Here is a 19114-nt window from a genome sequence, read left to right on the forward strand (position 1 = left end):
TCTATTTTCTCTTTCATTCACATCCGTCACTTCATCTGTAGACTTTATTGTACATGTGGTTTGTTTTAGGATATACTGACTGCATCATAAACTGCTACAGAATTTAGGCAATCCCCTGATAAAAAAAAAGAAGATAATCTAAAGTTTGTTTTTTAAAATTAACAACTGAATCTTTGTAATGATCAACCAAACCAAATCAAAGCAGCAGTTGTTTGGCTCCAGTCTGTTTCGTACAGCGCCATCTGTCTGCACTCTCTCCTCCTTTTACACCGTTCTTCTTCATCGAATAACCTTGCAGTGTTTACCTCCCTCCCATCTTCCCTCTATTGGTCCTGTGGGAGCTGCAGTTTCTTCCACTAGACTGGCTCCCTCTAGTGGCATCATGTGGTCATGGCAGTTACTAAAGACTGAACACCCTTCATCAAGTTAGTTTGATTGTGAGATGAGAGGAGCATTTCAACCAGAGAGTGAATTTCACTCCTCAGACGTCCAGGGAGCTGGGGAGGTCAACGTATCACAGCAGCAAAGAATGAGAGGAGATCTGAAAGAAATAATGGTTTTATATGACATTTGTCAGGTCGGGGAAGGAGTCGGACTGAGGTTGGGAGCCATGGCCATCAACCATGGGAATCATTTTCACTTGTGACATTAATAGACTTCTGCTATACAAGGTCACTTTTTATTATTGATTATTATTTCAGGTCACTCAGATTTAAGCATGAATGTCAGTTTACTCATGTTGAGAAAACATAGCCCAGCCTTTGAACACTTGAATAATGTCTTTTGCTCAGAAGGAGACTCTGATGCTATCAGGGTTACCAAAAGTTAGATGCAATAGTCAAATATGTTGAGACATCTGACAGAGAACCTGCTCTACTGGCCGACAGTGTGGAGTTTTAAAGATGCAGAAAAATCAGAGTAATGAAAAATGTGACTGATTAGAAGTTGGATTATGGGATGTGTAGGGTCACACATTTTTGAAGCTAGACTTAAAATGAGCACATGTCTACCTCCGCTGGTCTCATCCAGACATTACTAAATTGCTGGTACACCCACCCATCAAACAAGATTTTAGATTCATGACACAGCCTTCAGTCTTCTCACACGCCAGCTGCACCAAAACACCGGGATGATGAAGTGATCTGCAGCACTGGTCTGTCAGCTTCATACGACCAATAAATCCACTAATGGAGGTACTGTAAGCTGTAAATAGGAACACGGACAAATAAACACACACGCATACACAGAAATGTGCATTTCATCACATGCACTTTCAACATTTCTAAGGATTATGATAATCTGCTTCCCTTTATTCCCCAATCCACTCTCACTAGGAGAGTGTGTGTGCGCCTGAGGAAAGAAAAACAGTACAAGACTAGACCCATGAAAAAATAAATCATGTAACATTTGTCATTATACAAAAGATTTATTTTTGGTGGACTAAATGCTGTTTGGATTTTTAACTGATTTGAAAGTAATTGTCCAGTACAAGGTAGTAAAATCACATTTTACATGGAGAATTACATTTGTTCATCCTTACACACTATGAGAGCTACTGTATGTTTAAGTGGTAGACTGCCTTTTTGATACACCTGCTTAAATATGACAACATAAAATGATGTACACCCTCACACACATGAGAAAAATAATGTTTTGAGCCATGAAAGGAAGGCTATATAAGTGTGACAGTGAAACTCTGAGGCGTTCAACTTGAAACATGTGCAAATATCACAATGGAGAAGAAACAGTGAAAACAGACAAAACATAAAGTCGGTCTGAGACCAAATTAAATATGGAAATGGAGGAAAAAACACATACAGTACATAGAGGAGGCACTGGACACAGTTATTTGAATATACATTCATCAAGTGCCCATTCATACACATATGGGCTATGTACATTACATTGTGGAATAAGCTTTCCAGTCACAAAAGTGCTTTAGAATGAATGCTGGTAAAAAGTAAGATTAAGGTTTTAGAGGGAGAGAATAAACACACAAAGGCTGTCAACACAGCAGAGGACAGGACACGGAGTCATGCAGTTTCAATACAAGCTGCATGTACGTCTGTGCTCCAACTTAACCTCCTGCTGTGCAGTATTTAAAGACACAGATTTGTTTACAGGAGTCAGGAGGAACCCTGGGTTACACATCACTGCACCTCAGTGGAATCTGATGCAACAGAGACAACATGGAGGGACACTGAGCAGCTGGTGGTGACACAAAGGGAAGGCATCAGTAATGGGGTTGATTAGACTTTGGCAAAAAAGCAGTTTATATAGTGGAGTTACTTTTTAAATGGTGACTATTAAATATTTGAGACTATTCGTATTCAGTGTCTTGAAGTGATCTAGTCTGAAGAAGGTAGCGAATGAAGACCACATGATAGAGACAGGTTTTGTGAAACTATTTCAAAAAGACTTGAGGATAGAAGAGTGAGAAGAGTTTACATCAACTATAAATATAGCATATTTGATCAGTAAAGTGAATGATAGACTGTATAGAAAAGATTTAAATAGTCCTCAAAGTGCTATTCCTTATAAATACTTTGAACATTCATTATCTACTCTATTATGTACATACACAATATGTACAAACTACTGGTCATGAGGTCAAAGGTCAGGCGGTCTGCTACCTGAAGGTTCTGATGTTTATACCTAAGCTGGTGCAAAAGCCACCATGGAGGTTTCAGCAGGTTCGATTTGGGTTAAAGTGGAGTGTGTGTGTGTGTGTGTGTGTGTGTGTGTGTGTGTGTGTGTGTGTGTGTGTGTGTGTGTGTGTGTGTGTGTGTGTGTGTGTGTGTGTATTTCAGGATGTGTGGAAATGAATGTGTTTTTCATTAAAGATTTCGAGATCTTTTTAAATCCAAATACAGGAACAGTTTCACACTTGAAGTGCATGTGTGTATGAAAACCATAGACCTATGAGAATATAGGTTTCAATTTGATTTTAAAATATGTTTTTCAAGATATTCAAAAACTGAGGAGTCAGAAAATTAAAGACATTGTAAAATTTCTCTTATGTGTGTCTGTCAATGTCAAATCACTTTGCCTCCTTACAGCATCTCCTCTCCCATTACGTGACAGTGTAGAGTTCATCCTTGCTGCTCTCACAGAGAGTGTAGCCACAGACCCGGGGTCTCCAGCTCAGGCTCCACGTCCAGCCCCTGCTCCAGCCCAGCGCCTCCCTGTCCTTCTCCCTCGGCGGCAGCAGGAACACCACGCAGCTGGCCACCAGCATGTGCCACAGCGAGTGGATGTAGTAGTAGTTGTCCTCGGTCTCGGCGAAAATGTACAAGCACACCCCGATGAGAGCGCAGAGCGCCCCGGGCATCAGGTAGAGCACCCAGCGTTGCCAAGAAGGCGGGTAACAATGTCGACGCCGTACACCTCGGTACACCTGTCAACAAAACAGAACCAGGTTTAGCAAGGTTTTGTTCTGTATGTTTGATTGTCTTTTTTCTTTTTTGAGGAGGAAGGAAGTAGGGGAGGAAGAAGGGAAAGGAGAAGAAGAAGGAAGGGAAAGGAAAGGAAGAAGAAAGGGAAATCAAATCAAGCAGCTTCTCTCTTTTCACTCTTTTGTGATTGCTTATTTCTTCTATTAATAAATAACAAATTGTACATTTTAAAATTTTAAAATTAACTTGAGTTGTAACAGGGTAGGCGTAATAAGCTATGCTTCAGCCTATGCCTTTTCGGTCCAAATTTTCTTTTTCTGTTTACTTATTGTTTACTCTGATCGATGTTTTTGTTGTTGTTTTTTTTCTCTTTGGTTTGTTACTTCTCTTTTAATGACATGTATTGACCGAAATAGACAAATAAAACGAAAAAACAAAAGATGGTATTAGACTTTTTTCTGTCCTATGTGACTGGCTCAATGTAAACTATTGTCTTTATCAGCAACAGATTCTTTGTCTCACAGTATCTTACCCATGTAGTGACCATGATGAGCAGTGCACAGAGGACAGGGCCCAGCAGGTTCCACAGGCCTTTGCGGTCCAGTTGCATTGACATGGCGATCAGCAGAGCCCCGAGCATAAACAGAGTCTACAAACAACACACACATACACACACAAGAGTATTCAGAAACAAACACAACATCAAAGTAATCTTGGAGCATAAAGTTTCATATAATGATACATTTGTAAGAGTCGTACATATTTGAATGTGTCTCTGATGCGAGCCATGCACAGGATGGTGACCCAGATGGCACACACAGAGCCCAGGAAGTCACAGTACTGTAGTGTGTCGTAGTCCATTATACACAGCACGGCTCCACCCGGCTGGTCACATGCATGGTAGAACTAGGAATGAAAATTTACATAAAGAAAGACATGGTGGAGAATAATCAGTCATCACATAAATCTATCTCACATTTTTGCACGCTCTACTTCTTCATAGTTACATACAAAACACACACACACATAATACCCAGTTGTTTTTAAGTTCATTACACAACTTAAAGGTGTTAGCTACAACTTTAATTCCTCCCAGTCAGTAGGTGTCGCACTCACACTCACCCGATCTCGCTCCAACCTTCAGGCATGCCAAAGCTAAGCTAACGCTCAGCTAGTAGCTAAAGCTAAGCTAACGCTAAAGCAGCTCTGGTGTTGACAGTACCAGCTGACCATTAGTTAGCACAGCACGATCTCCACGTCATGTCACATCAATGTAATAATGCTGTTGGTGCAGGGATAATTTCCTGTCCACGTTGCCAATGTCAGCAGATGTAAAATATTTTGGACCCGTCAAAATTTATAAAACAATTATTTCTACAATATCCTTTTTTTTCAGTAAAATTAATACTTTTATCCTGCACTCCTCTAGACCTTCTGTGGATGTATCATTTTTGAAAAATGAATCGTTTTAATGAAAAAGTTGTAGCTATAACCTTTAACATTTATCATAAATGCATTAAGCTTGTGTGCACTTTGTTGTGAGATAATGTTTTGAGATATCAAACATCAGTGGCCATACCTAACAGCTCTATAAATAACAGGACATCTGTCCTGCATCCAAGTCACTACTACAGGCAAACACAATGTGCTTCAGCACACAACCCCCCAATAATTACAATCTTTCATGTCTTTGTTGAACACAGCCTCAAACATTCAAAATGCTGGAAGACAGAGTAAGTGAACCCTTGCGTTTATAAACTGGTCAGACATCCTCAATAACTTTCAACAGGCTATTCCAGTAGCTGCTGGTCAGCTGACCTCTAAAACACATTTTGGAGCCGTCTTCCCTACAGAGCTGCTTCAGCTCAGAATTAATCTCAGGACGTCTGATGTGAGCGGATCTCTTCAGGTCATTTCACATCATCTCAGGTGGATTAAGTGGTGGGCTCTGACTCCAGGCTGTTATTCTGTAGCACATGTACTTTGATGTTTAGGGTCATTGTCCTGCTGCAGGGTTAGATTTGGCCCGACCCCAGGCCTTATATATAGGCTATAAAACCTTGTCACATTGTATTGAACTAGGGCTATCTAAAGTTAATTCTTGTTCTTAAACAGTTTTAATCCATGTTATTTGGGATCTTCTTGAAGCTCCTGTTCCCGGTTCGTCAAATTTGGCCGAACCAGGGTCTGTCCTCTTCCCAGTTCGTCCAAATTTGACGAACCAGGAAGAGGAGCTTCGAGAAGCTCCCGATACAAAACAAGCTTGAAATATAGACTTATTTAATTTTTTCGGGACAATTTCGCATATCAGGGCTTCAATACAAGACGGACATACGAGCAGCATGGAGGTATTTGGCTGTTTTTGGTGTCTTTTTGTTACAAAGACAGTTGGTATCCATTTGCAACCGTTATATTGACATGCACTGCTACGCTGAGACCCCCTGTAACTCAGAGAAGCCACGGAGGACTCTTCTCCCAGCCCTCAATTTTGGGTGAACTATCCCTTTAACCAGCTGCACTCCAATAACTCCATTAAGGGCCCATTCACATGGAGCGTCTTTTGCGCGAGCGTTTCCATTGTTTTCAATGTAACCGCACGCCTTGCGCGCGCAAAATCCGAAGCGACGCGCCTTTTTTTCCGTGCGCGTCCGAGGCGCACCGAGATGAAAATATCTAAACTTTTTCGAATGCCGCACGCGCACCGCGTGTCATGTGATCAGAATCAGCTGCACGGACCTGCTTCACCAGCAGCAACAAGTAGCCCGGCTCTCAGTGCTTGCCCGCTTTCAGCAGCTCCCTCTCGGCGAGCGGCAGCTCAGTTCTCCCCCGGTCCAGCCCGGATCTCTACTCCATAGCTGCAACAGTTGTAATGTTCCTTCCTAACAACGTAAACGTAACAGCGCCAAGACGTCACTGAGCGTCGCGCCCCTTTGTTTTGGTCAGTTGAGAAGACGAGTACACGATGAGTGCACGCCATTACTGAGCTGCTGTTTTTCCCATTTTCCTTGATTCCCAACTCAGCTAGCCTAACAGTGAGTAAAGTGAGACCGCTTCTTTGTCATGTATGATAAAACGTGGTGTTCGGCTCAATAAAAGGGCAACAGTGAAGTCCCAAGTAAGGTATTTTTGTGGACATTCCTTTTTTTCCCTGCTCACACCACGACACTCACGACGAACAGCTACAATGCCTAAAATAAAAATAAAAAATTCAGCCCACGTGTTTGCATTTAGAGTTTCTTACCGTGGAGAAGAACATTGTGAAGAGGTAGACGGACGCCTCTGTGATGTAGCAGCGCCTGATGGCCACCACGATGGCGGGCAGGAAGAACAGATTACTGATGGTGAGCAAGAGAGTGGCTGTCAACTGGTGACTGTAGGACAAAGCTGTGGAGTCATCAGTGCAGCCCCAACCACTCCAGCCTGCACAGAAATCAGATAGATAGACACAGTAGGACACAGTGAGGACACTCATCATTTTAGATCATTCAATCATCATTCCTCTGTGTGTGTGTGTGTGTGTGTCTCACCAGCCTTGCAGACACAGGCACTGTACAGGTAGCTGTAGGATCTCAGTAGTCTACATTCACCATACGTCCCACAGTCCTCTATACAGGCACTGACAAACACCTCTGGGACCACAGACGCCACTGACACGTTACCACAGCCACTGCTGCAAGAAACAACACACATTTACATTTTAAAGATGCACAGAAAAGACTGATATATGACATCAACCCCAGTGGACTGATACCACACCCAGATAAGCCGATACATCCTCTGACTCAAAGACAAGCTAAAATTTACAGGTAAAAATATAGACTGACACTTTAAATGTAGATTTGTAATCATGAAACATGTTGTAGACGCACTAGATAGATAGATAGATAGATAGATAGATAGATAGATAGATAGATAGATAGATAGATAGATAGATAGATAGATAGATAGATAGATAGATAGATAGATAGATAGATAGATAGATAGATAGATAGATAGATATGTCCTTTACAGGAAAATTGTTTTCACCATTCCATACATACAGCCAGTCAGGAAAAAGGAAAAGTGTATCCTTGACCATATTACACACATTTACATGCATTCCCACATTTCATACACCCACAAATATATAAAACATAAAATCCTTACATTAGTCTAAATCAGAAATTATAACATGTGTTTAATAAATGTGTATATAGTTAAGAGTTTATCTGATGGAGGGGACGCAGCAACAGAGATGGGGGCAAGATAATATTCAAAAAGATTTGCAAGTACACAAATACAACATGCATGCGAGTGTGTTACCTGTTGCATGTGAGCTGCAGGGTGAGGTACCATGTTGTTGACTGAGGGAACGGTAGCCTGACCACAGCCTTGGGAACGCTGACGTTCACACGGACGCCATATCCTCCAAACAAATCTGCAGACATCATGACATAATGATTCATCTGATTGGTTAACATACTGATTTTTTTGGTGAGTTTAATGCATACTGTACATCTATACCTGTGCGACAGGGCTGAGAGTGGTTGAGACCGAGGACTGGAGCCCACTGAGTGAAACAGGCCACAACACTGCTGCCGTTCCCCAGGGTTACATTAGTCTACAACACACACCCACAAAACAAACACACACACACACGTTACAGTTGAACAGCACAGACACACACGCTGCTTCAAATCCAATAAGCTCACTGAGAATACCGAGTTTGTGTGTGTGTGGTGTTGTGCGGTGCTCACGGTGTTCAGTGTGAGCTGTAGATTGAGGGTACCACCGGTGGCCTGTGTGTGCAGCGGGTAGGTGAGCAGGGTGGGGTGTGTGTGTGTGACGCTGACGTTGGGTCCGTTGACCGGAGTGTATCGGAGGGACAGGACGTCCACCTCCTCATAGAGGACAGGGACGCTCCACACACACGCTGACGCTGACAGCGGCGTTAACAGCGACGCCGACTCGTTAAAGGCGACCATGTCTGCGCCTAGTGAGCTGTTGCTTGTCGATGTCGAGTTGGTACGGCTGCTGTTGCCACGGAGCTTGTTCATGTCATCATCTACTTTAAGGCCTACACTCGGTGGCTTACATCCAACTGAAACAAACACGCACAAATGAAGATAAGAAAATCGAGTAAAGCAGAAATACAGTGTGTCAAGCTGAAGTTTTGAGATGTGCGTCTCTCTATGCTCACTTGTGTAGTTTGAGACGACACTAAAGGTTACAGTACGGTTGTCCTGGCTGCTCTCAACAGTAACCCGTAGCCAGGTGTCCCAAGGTGGGTTGGAGAGCACCGCGGAGCAGCCGGTCCCTGAGCAGTTCACCGTTACTGGGCCATGCTGCAGAGAGGAGGAGCCCAGTCTGAGGATCAGTGAACAGTTTCCACTTTCTGCTCCTTCCCCTGATGAACAGTCAGCCACGGAGACGGACAGAGAGGAGGCAAACTCTGGAACATACGACCTAAAACATGCACAGATAAATTAGCTGTGCCATATACAATCATAATAACAATACAATAAACCACACACACACTGACACTATTTACTTAAGGCGTGCAGGTCTGTCGGGGGCTGCAGTCTGTTGGAGTACTATGCCCTGCTGTAAAGTGGGTGTGTCCACCGCTCTCCTGATTGATAACTGAGGCTGGAAGAAATAGGAGCAGGACGGAAAACCCTGACAGATGAAAAAAAAAGACAAATTTAGTTCATACCGATATTTGTATTGTATATAAACATCAGTCAGACAAACTCTGTTAGTATAGCATTATTCATTCATATTCATGCAGCACTTGACACATGACAAATTTTGAAATGAGTCACATACAGTAAGACATTACTGAAGTAAGGCAAACACAATATAGTATAAAGAGATCTAATCAAACAAAAAGAAACTTTCTTTCATGGTGTGACATTAGTATATATATATTATAATAATAATTTTTAAAACCATCCTGCTGCAATTCTACAACATGAGTAGAGGCTGAGAAAAAAAGAAACAAAAGAATGTGGTTTAGCTACTTAACATAAGAAACAATCCTGCTCTGGTGGAACAGGTTGGAGGGAAAATAATAAGTAGAGCATACTTAGCATCTGATTTTGCAGCATTATAATGAAGACAAAGGAACCAGGGCAGACGAAGAAGCACAGAAAATCTAATACACAGCTCTATCCAGGTTACCTTCTGCTCTATGCGCCCGTCATCTTCAGGCAGGTGGGCAGCAATGTACCAATCACCAGGAGCAGGGTTGGAGAGGTTAAAGGTTGTGGAGCTGTGTGATGTGACCGGCAGTGTCAGAGACAGACTGGGGATCCATAATGTTGCATTAGGAAACACTGAACCAGTCGGGTTAATGACAGGAGGAGAACCCCATCGAATATGGCTGACAGAGAGAGATGGAGAGAAGAAGAGGTTAGGATAAAGAGCATGAGGCAAGAGGATGGAGGGGGATCTCTCCGTGATAAATTACGCAGTGTCTCACATGGTGACGTTGTGCTGTCCACAGTGGAAGTTGTGGCCCTTGGTGACAGAGAAGAGCCAGCGCGCCACAGCCGTCTCCTCTGGTATGTGAAACCGCTGCAGCCTCACGTTGGCGTACCAGCCGTACTTGGACAACTTCTGAGCTGGTTTGGACGACAGCTCTGATACAAACGTCACCTGTCCATCTGTACGGGACAAGGTTTTCAATGTATGACAGACAGCAATTCAAACCACATTGCGATAATAATGGAGTTTTAAAAAGGGGCTAAACGCTGCTGAATACCAAGCAAAAATAGTCAACTTTGACTACGATAAATAACCAACTAACAGCTCGGTGTCACCTTCATATCAAACTGTCAGCGGATGACTGACAAAAATATCTATCCAACAATGTGCTTAGGACAGTGAAAGTAGCGTGAAACCATTGTACAGAAGCGGACGGTGCTTTATGCACCTGCCATCAGCGAACTAACAAGCCGTCGGAGTTAGCAAACATGCTAACTCTGACCTCTCTCTTTCGGCCGGAAAACACTTACCGTCTCCTAATGTCACAGCCGACAGGACGACGAAGAGGAGACTGCGTAGAAAACAAACTTCCATGTTTCCCCTCCGACTGTCTGAACCATTACATCGTCCTTTACCCACCTGTAATGTCACACTAACCTGTCGCTAACCATTTTGCGTGCGGAACACTTCCTGATTCAAGCACAAAACACATGACGCAAGGAGGGACGTCGGTGTTGCCTTTGGGGTCCGTCCGAAATATCAATATCGCACATCGACATGTAAAATAAACAGTTGTGTTTGAATATTAGCCTACACAAAATGATATAATATAGGCTAATATAATATAATATAATATAATATAATATAATATAATATAATATCATTCAACACATTCACACTTTTTGGATTGAGAAATGAGTGAGAACATCTCAAAAGTTATTTTTTATTATTAAAAAAAAGTTGTAATAAACTAAACTGATCATTCATCATTGCAAAACAACTGAAGCTGAACAACATCATCTTAAAGCCTCACTGTATGTCGATGCATCATCCTATGTCTGGAAGATATTAACAAGACTGGACAATAGGCTATAAGAAAAAATAAGCATGTGAAATTATCTACTCTGCTTGCCTTATCAATAATTGCATTTTTTTATATCAATAAAATGAATAGAGAGGTGCTTAATCAATGTCCAATATGTTATTCTATAGTTTCTTTAAAAAAGCTACAATATTCATAATTTCATTTGTAATTTAGGTGGTTTGGAATTCACATTGATAATGGGGGGGAGGGAACAAAATTGAAACAGTGTAAACAAAATTACTGACAGATTTAACAGTTCAACAGAGTTACATACATCTTTAAGCATCATTCTTATTCGAATGAGACACACTAAATATCAAAGTGCATTTTAAATCCCACTGCATTACTGTCAGCTACAGTAACTGTTGAGGTGAAGGAGCTTCACTTGTGCTTAAGGAGATCATAAAAATGTCACATCATCCTGCGACTCCACCCAGCACCACTGAGCATCGTACCCCAGCAACAACTTTTCACTAGGTGTGCTCTCTTCCTCCTCCTCCTCCTCCTCCTCCTCCATTGTCTTGCTCTGCGAGGCTTTGAAGCTCTCCTGAGGCCGACTGTTGTGCTCTGTATGTGTCTCCCTCAACTCTTGGGGGGCAGTAAAACTACCAGGATCCACTTTTTTTCTTGACCTGGTCGATCTGAGCAGAGCTCTTTTGATGGTGCCAGCTTTCATGTCTTTCAGAGGATCTATGTCCAAGTCCTGTGGTTGTGACTTTTGTAAACTGGCACTAACCAAGTCATTGGCAGGATTAGGCGCTGCTGGATCATAAGTGTCATGTGTGGAACCACTGGCCTCGAACTTGGAGTTGGAAGGACTGGGAGGTCTTGCTTCAGTAAACTCAGGGCTCAGCACGTCAAAGTAGCTCTTGTGGTCTGAGTCACCGTCATCAGTGTGAGGGCAGGTTGGACTTGGGCTTCCCCTGTATCGGAAAAACTAGAAATATTGAGCCACATGTGGAGCACAGTATGTGCCCTAAAACCAAATGATGCTTTACATCCAGCATGATTCAGCCAAAAGCCTCTTTGGGTTTTTACTTTAAAGTCATAATCACAGGTTAACCCACAAAGTGCGGCAGTGAAGTATAAATTCACTTATTTATTATTTGGGAAACTCAGTCCTCAGGATGCAGCATCAGCTAATTGCACCCAACTACACATCATGGGAAACTAACAAAATGTGGGACTGGTAATAGAAGTATAAACTTTCTTTCTGACATGTGACAGGAAAACTTCTCTTAAAATCTGGAAACATTTATTTTGTGGACGTTTGAAAAAGATGTTTGGAAATTCTCAGCTCAGGTTCAAGAGTTTTACTTGTCTACTTTTTCTTACATGTTTGTACAATCCTATAAATTCACATAAACTCATTGTTCAGAACAGTGAATATGTCGAATATGGTGATTAAAATGTTTTGGTTGAGTATAAAATTAATTTGTCATTTATAAGCCTGTACGATTATGTACATTTATGACTGTGATAAGTGCAGAGAACAGGCTCCAGTACACCTGACAGTCTGATCTCTCCATCTCTTACCTGAAGGGGCTGCCTGAGGGCCCGTGCTCCTCCACAGTGACCAGGCTGCTCAGGCTGCCTGTCAAGCTGCTGCCTCTGCTGACTAAGGCTCCACGCTCCTCCATCAGCCAACGCATGGCTTCGATCCCCTCGTGCACGGCCACCAGCTGGCGGAGAATCCTCACATCTGCAGAACGCAGCCACCTCTGTATGAACAGCACAGAGAGTTAACTGAGGTGTACTGTATGTGCATGGTATTAGTTTTTAGGCCTGAGCTAAGATGCAAGTTTATGCTTTCCCTGCAGCACCTATTGTTAGAGAATAATTTCACTTCCCTATAGATAGTTTGTATAGATAATGGTCAATCCCTCTGTGTTATAGTGACTTTCTGTTAGATTACTGCTGGGGCAGTTATCTGCCCTATTTTCTCTCTGAGGAACATGCCAAGGCCATGGTCGCTCTTTGGCGACTTCAATCTCACTCTCTGGCTGGTTGCAGACACAGCTGTAGAGTCAGATGATAACGCTCTCCGTCACTGGATGACACTTTGCGGGGGGAGAGAAACTATTGTTTCTCTCTCATTTCCTAGCTGGTGTGAATGCTTATCTTCATGTTTATGCACTATAGCCAATTGGATGTTAACACATCTCCCCTTTGCTATCTCAGTCCATAGAATCTGAGCTTTACTGTTTCACCCTTAGAACTGAGGTGGCCTCACGCATGACGACTCTTCTGTTCTCCTTGGCCGAGCCTAAATAAACTCCTTCAGCATAAGACATACAGGACTCTGGTACTTCTTCTTCATCGGCATCACCACAAATTCCTCCCTAACATGACCACCCATCATAGGTCCTTAGGTGTCAGGGACCTCCCGAAACAACACCCCTACTTGTGTGCACTCATCTCACTACAACACATGAGAGAAAGACATGAGAGGAATGATGGGAGGAGCAATAGTGGTGGAGAAGCAGCACAGGAATCCAGTCAGTATGTGACTAATGAATGGAGGTCATTGAGAGCAGGTGACAGTGGCTGTCAGCAGGAACAAAAAATGAGCAGGTGAAGTGGCTGCATACATTCTGATATGTCTCAGTAAACACAGCAGTGATTGCTGAAACAAGACGCACAGGTTTTGAACTGTGGGGGAAACTCTTTTGAAGCCTATGCAAACATGAATCTTTACTAGTACAGGAGAAATAAGCTGAAGACAATAGAAGTCTTTACCATCTCTTGTTTTAAGCTGCTGATCTTGTCAGAGAAGCCATCAGAGCTGAGGACAGAGCCGGGGTCTTCACCGTCCCCCACATCAGACCTCCAGCCGTCCCCGCAGTCCGCAGCATCCTTCATCCAAATCAGAAGACTCTCCGGTGTTTTCCTCCCGATCTTATTCTCCACCTCTCTCAGCTCTGGAAACGGATCGTTGGTGTTTTCCTCCGCCATCCTCCCTCTCCCCTCTCTTCACCTCCAAGTGTTCCCGACCTTTGATGGAGATGAGTTTGTGCGTATAAACCTTTCCAACTTCCAGTGAGAAATCAGACACACACACACTCTCTCTCACATACACACACACACACACACATGCACACACAAACGCACTCTCACGTTATATTCCTGAACAGTCCACTGTAAAGCATGGTCGTCGATGACAAACTTCGCTACAGAAGCGCAGAACGAGCGGTGAAAACGCTGGAAGTGTGAACGTGCGAGCCGTCCGTCCTGCTGACGGCTGCCTGTCATTCATGCTGCAGAGGTATTGCTGGTATGTAGCCAGAACATGATGCTGGAAAGTGGAAATGCTCTTTGTGTGGAACAATAGTGGGGGAGTGTGAGTTTCATTCCACGCGGAGTTACATGGAGAGGCTGCAGAGAGTAGACACCTGTGCGCGCGGGATGAGGCTATTACATATTCCAAAACAGGGAGACGAGACTCACTCTCTGTATTAGTTTGATTAGAGTCTAATCAACACGGTGTTTTACCATTAGTCCAATAAATTACACACTGATTGCCCCACAGGAAAAACAAACAACCCCATGTAAAACTAAAAATCAGATCAAACCTGAAGCCAGTAAACATAGAGCTGGAGTTATATCTGCAGTGTACAGGCAGACCTATTTAAAATCTTTACTTATCCTTGGATCAGCCCCTGTATAGGCTACTCAACATGTCCACATAAAATATGCATGCAATAATGTCAAACTGCTCATAGGGTACATGAAGAAAAACTGATTCTGGTCCCTGAGAAGTTTAGCTCCAGGTAAATTCAGAACAACAGCTGATATCTGTGAGTTTGTAGGAAAAACTCTGTTCAAAATAAAATATATAAACAGCTTTCTATGCCCTGTACAAATATGTATCTGAATCATTCTGCCATGCACATGATAAAAACATTTTTTACCTTTGTACTTTGCGGCCTGAACGCGCTCAAGACTTTTCAAAGAGAAAATGGGTGGAGGAAGAGAGGTCTGCAGGACAGAGTCCACTTTTAGACGCAGACATGGGCCAAATAAGCAGCTAACATCTGCTACCAACTCAAATAGATGTTTTATTTTTATTTGCCCCATATCAATGCCTTTTGAAATCAGGGCAATGGGAGTTTCCTGCTTCCTGGTGATGGAGGCGAACGGAAATTTAAGTTCTTTGTTTGAGGGAAATGTAGCACAATAAGCACACAGATTACTGAAAAATATGGGGAGAGCCCTTTTTAATTCCGCACCAAACAAACCTATATTTATATGCTTTATTTCAAGGCACTTCACAGGGTCAGGTCAGGACCTTATTACAGAGAAAGACCCAACAGTTTACAAAAGAAAAAAAGGTGAGCACTTTTTCTAACAGAACTTGGTGGATCAGATCAGGGTGGATAGCTGTATGTCTGCCTCCACCTGTTGGGTTTGAGAGTACAGAGAGACCATGAATAGGAGTATAGATACAGTATATGTTTTGTTGATATTCTCTTCATGTTGAAATAAACTTACCATAAAAACTACAGACATTTTTCTTTGTGGGGGAGCAAACTTACAAACTCAGCAGGGATCAAATACTTATTTTCTCCACTATATATAACGTTGATTGCTAATAATAATGCCCTTAGGCCTGGGTCATGTTACTCCAAAACAGACATACATGTGGAATGAGGACACACACACAGAGACAGAAAGAGAGAGAGAGAGAACACTTAGTGCATCATGGGAATCCCCCAGCAGTCCAGTATGACAAAGGGATGGTCTCACTTGAGCCAGTGTTATCACAGAGAGCCGTTTGAAGCCTTATCTTAATGCAGAGAGGGTGTCTGCCTCTAAGAAATACATGTAGACCAACCCAGCATTGGCTGATAGGAACTATGACATGTATGACAGTAAAAGTCAGACTGTGGGTGGAGGCTGTTTAACTGCAGAGATAACCTTCAGGAGGGTTTTTACCACTGGCCACTGTAGAGGGAGACAAAGACTCATGCATCCACCACCACAGTGAGTCAGCTTGCTGCAAACACCATACAAAACAGAATAATGACAGTGTGTACAGTATGTATCACACAATCACATTCAGACTGATGTAGCCTACAGTTGTTGTGGCTGTTAATGAAGAAAACCCCATGTGATTGGTTGTAGGCGATCCAAAGAAGCTCACAGAGTTTAGCACTAAGGTTAAGAATGAATCATGATCTCACTCGTGTGATTTAAAGGATGGATATTTTACCAGCCTATAGCTTTACCTCCCTCAGTGGGTTACTTCACACTTTAGAGGCTCGTAAAATTCAGTCACCTATGCTCTTAAATCTCAGCAGTGCAACAGAATCTCCCGACCCCTGCAGTACAACACTGTGGTAACACGAAGAAGGTTTTTTTTTTTTTGGGGGGGGGGGGGGTTAGGGTTAAATAGGATTTGGATTATTGTTCTCACACAAACTGTATCTCTGAACAACCTGGAGCCAGAGGGAAAGTTTTATAGACAAAAAGAAAAACTGTCAGCAACATAGAGGCCATTTCACTGGCAATGTCACTTTCTCCCCCCGCACGGTCCAAGGAGCTTTTGATCATAACCTGGCCTTCCTCATTCTGCACATCACAATTTCTGATCATTTTTTGTATTCAAAAGTGCACCCAAGCAGTAAAGCCAAGGAGCTTGGGAGGGATAAAATACAAATGTTATAGACGTCGACAGTGGCTGGATGCTCTTCGCTTCTTATGAATAGGAAACATTAATATTCGCTCCACACTGTCTGGCTGTTAAAAGACATCTGCTCAGTCTGACACACTCTCTGACTTTTGGCCATGATGCAGGGCTTCTTCTTTTGTTTTTATAATACATTCATCCATTTTCTATAATACTCATCTGGTTTCAGGGGTCTGGGGTCAATCCCAGCTCACATAGGGCATCGGGAGAACATGCAAACTCCACCCAGAAAGGCCCAAGGTTGATCCCAGGACCGTCTTGTTGAGAGGCAGGACCGCTAACCGCAGTATCACTGTGTTAGTGTCTTTTAACTCAAATTGCTTGTTTTCTCTGAGCTGGCCTTTAGATGGCAGCAGACCTTCAATATTTCTACTCTCTCTGGCAGCCGAGGACATTCTCAGGCGTTGAGCAATCAAGCCTGATTCCTGCACCTCTGGGATTTCATTCATTAAATCTGTTTTCATAGGAGCATGGATCGCGTTTCACCAACGAGGCCGTCATACTCACAAAAAATCCTGGAAACTGAGCCTAAGTCAATACTCTGAGGTCATCTCCTCTATTTAGGAATCATAAAGAATATGTTTTCTGTAATTTTATAGGAGAGCGTCGACCATTAATTGTCCAAATTTTTTGACAAATATGCTCACCTGCTGCGAACATGTTCCATGACTTCATCCACGAGAGACATAACACTGAGAGCAAATTTGTCATCCTTGACTCTGCATTCTTGTAATTTCTTGGCATGAAAACGTAAATGAGAAACTGCAATGAGAAGTTGATTTTCTACTTCTTTAAAAAAAAAAAATTGGTTACTCTGCAGTCCCAGGGGCTTCTGTAAAATATTACCCACATTGAAGCAAGATTGTTCGGGGAGGCTCTGACCTTGGGGTCAGTGTTACATGAGGTGGAGGCTAATCATAAAAATGTTTCACACAGAAAGAATTATGTTTTTTACGAGTCCGGGCCTCTGACTTCCAGTTTTAGGGAAATCATAAACTTACACAAACATTAAAAAAAATGGTCAAAATGTGGCTGCCATTGAAAAGCCAGCATTATGAGCAGATAAGATTTTACTGCATCTGTCAGTGCAATTAAATGTGATTTACCATGATTCATAAAGAGGATATGTGGTTTATTAGGGGAGTTTCCCTAAATTTTGGCCAAACCACCTGAAACATATGAAGAGCACAGAGAGACTGACATGAAACCACATACATGGATGTGGACTGCATTCATCCTTAAATCTTGGGTAATCTTAAAAGAGGAGCAGATACTTAAACTTCCTCGTGGCGTAGAGCCTGATTCCCCTGTGAATAAGTCAGAAGCGTGGCGTGTGTGTGTGTGTGTGTTTGTGTTTGCATGCACTGAGTAGAAGGTCAGAAAAACAGCATTAAAATGAAGGTAGGCTACTGGGCCAGGAAATCCTTCAGGTTCACATGGGCTGTGGAAGGTCCTCACACGCAAACAAAGCCGGTCGGGGAGGGTGGGGACACCTGGGTTTTTTACAGCACAATTAGGCCAGAAAACTGTTAAAGGGTCGCACAAGTTTCCCAAGAAAAATAAGCTCTCAAGGATGGAAATCTTCATCTGTCGAATGTGCAATTTGAGACTTTTCATTTCCTCATGTAAAATAGTTTGGCTGCCTGCAGAGATGATGTTAAAGAAAAAGTTCCACATTTTATAAGGCATACAGTAGGCTAGGCTACTTATTGTATTCTTCACTTTGTTGGTGAGATTGAGACGAGACTCATACTGATGCAACCTCCATTAGCAAACTTAGTTTAGCACAAAACTCGTTTTGTAAGTCACTCTTATTGTATTCTTCACTTTCTTGGTGTGATTCAGAAAAGACTGATACAACTCACTATATTCATAACCCCCAAAAGCTAACTTAGCTTAGCACAAAATCTACAGTGGGAAACAGCCTGGCTTGGTCAAAAACAACAAAAACATCTTATAAGTATCTGCATCTGTGTACACGTTGCATGCTGTTTGTTGCATCTGCACAAAGGAAAAATACTGAAAAGCACAAGTAAAAATGTAAGACAACAAATCACTTTTTTTTATGTGACTGTGACTGTGTTTTGGAGCGGTTGGTTGCCTGGCATCCAGCAGCTCAAGACTCAAGGAAGTTTCTGGTACTGATTAAGAAGTAGTCCCACGCATATAATGTTTTTTCACACTTTGATTCTTGTACAGAGACACAAACAAACTATAACATTTTTAATTGGTGAGCTTTAAGGTGCTGGAAGGCAGTTTTTTTTTTTCTTTTTCGTTTTGCTCTGCTGTGCTGATTTAGCCAGCTGCTGCAGTAGCTTCATGTTTATGGCTACAAGTGTAGTGGATTTTCTCATCAAACTCTTACTGTAGCAAGAAAGTGAATAAGTAGGTCTATAACTTCAAACTATACCTTAAGGGTCTGACTGACATATCTAAGAACTGTGGTTTAAAAAAAGGCACAAGATTAAAAGAGAAATA

At 42.4% G+C, this 19114-nt stretch overlaps 2 protein-coding genes across 2 annotated transcripts; both read right to left on the reverse strand.

The window, feature by feature from the left end:
- Positions 1–1425: 1425 nt before the first annotated feature.
- pgap6 (post-glycosylphosphatidylinositol attachment to proteins 6) lies at positions 1426–10575 on the reverse strand. Its single transcript, XM_085805176.1, has 13 exons — positions 10394–10575; positions 9859–10042; positions 9558–9759; positions 8926–9053; positions 8575–8840; positions 8132–8475; positions 7899–7995; positions 7698–7812; positions 6923–7065; positions 6637–6815; positions 4155–4301; positions 3928–4044; positions 1426–3397 (listed from the first exon to the last, which is right to left on the reverse strand). The coding sequence occupies exons 1-13, from the start codon at positions 10455–10457 to the stop codon at positions 3074–3076; spliced, it is 2310 nt and encodes a 769-aa protein (XP_085661302.1). The 5' UTR covers positions 10458–10575; the 3' UTR covers positions 1426–3073.
- A 614-nt stretch (positions 10576–11189) lies between these two features.
- LOC146971116 (leucine rich adaptor protein 1-like) lies at positions 11190–13975 on the reverse strand. The gene is made up of 3 exons (XM_085804096.1): positions 13687–13975; positions 12484–12668; positions 11190–11870 (listed from the first exon to the last, which is right to left on the reverse strand). The coding sequence occupies exons 1-3, from the start codon at positions 13900–13902 to the stop codon at positions 11348–11350; spliced, it is 924 nt and encodes a 307-aa protein (XP_085660222.1). The 5' UTR covers positions 13903–13975; the 3' UTR covers positions 11190–11347.
- Between the last annotated feature and the right edge of the window lie 5139 nt (positions 13976–19114).

This window comes from Trachurus japonicus, chromosome 17 (assembly GCF_045865225.1).
Source record: "Trachurus japonicus isolate A0001 chromosome 17, Traja_1.0".
Lineage (NCBI taxonomy): Eukaryota > Metazoa > Chordata > Actinopteri > Carangiformes > Carangidae > Trachurus > Trachurus japonicus.

Bases quoted from the DNA above. Each gene is read 5' to 3' on its own strand.
- pgap6 (XM_085805176.1), bottom strand. From the start codon at position 10,457: ATGGAAGTTTGTTTTCTACGCAGTCTCCTCTTCGTCGTCCTGTCGGCT. The intron at 7,996-8,131 runs GTGAGCACCGCA...TGTGTGTTGTAG, and splicing joins TACAGCTCACACTGAACACC to ACTAATGTAACCCTGGGGAA. The intron at 7,066-7,697 runs GTAACACACTCG...TGTTTCTTGCAG, and splicing joins CTGCAGCTCACATGCAACAG to CAGTGGCTGTGGTAACGTGT.
- LOC146971116 (XM_085804096.1), bottom strand. From the start codon at position 13,902: ATGGCGGAGGAAAACACCAACGATCCGTTTCCAGAGCTGAGAGAGGTG. The intron at 12,669-13,686 runs GTAAAGACTTCT...CTGTTCATACAG, and splicing joins GCAGCTTAAAACAAGAGATG to AGGTGGCTGCGTTCTGCAGA. The intron at 11,871-12,483 runs GTAAGAGATGGA...TTTCCGATACAG, and splicing joins CCCTCAGGCAGCCCCTTCAG to GGGAAGCCCAAGTCCAACCT.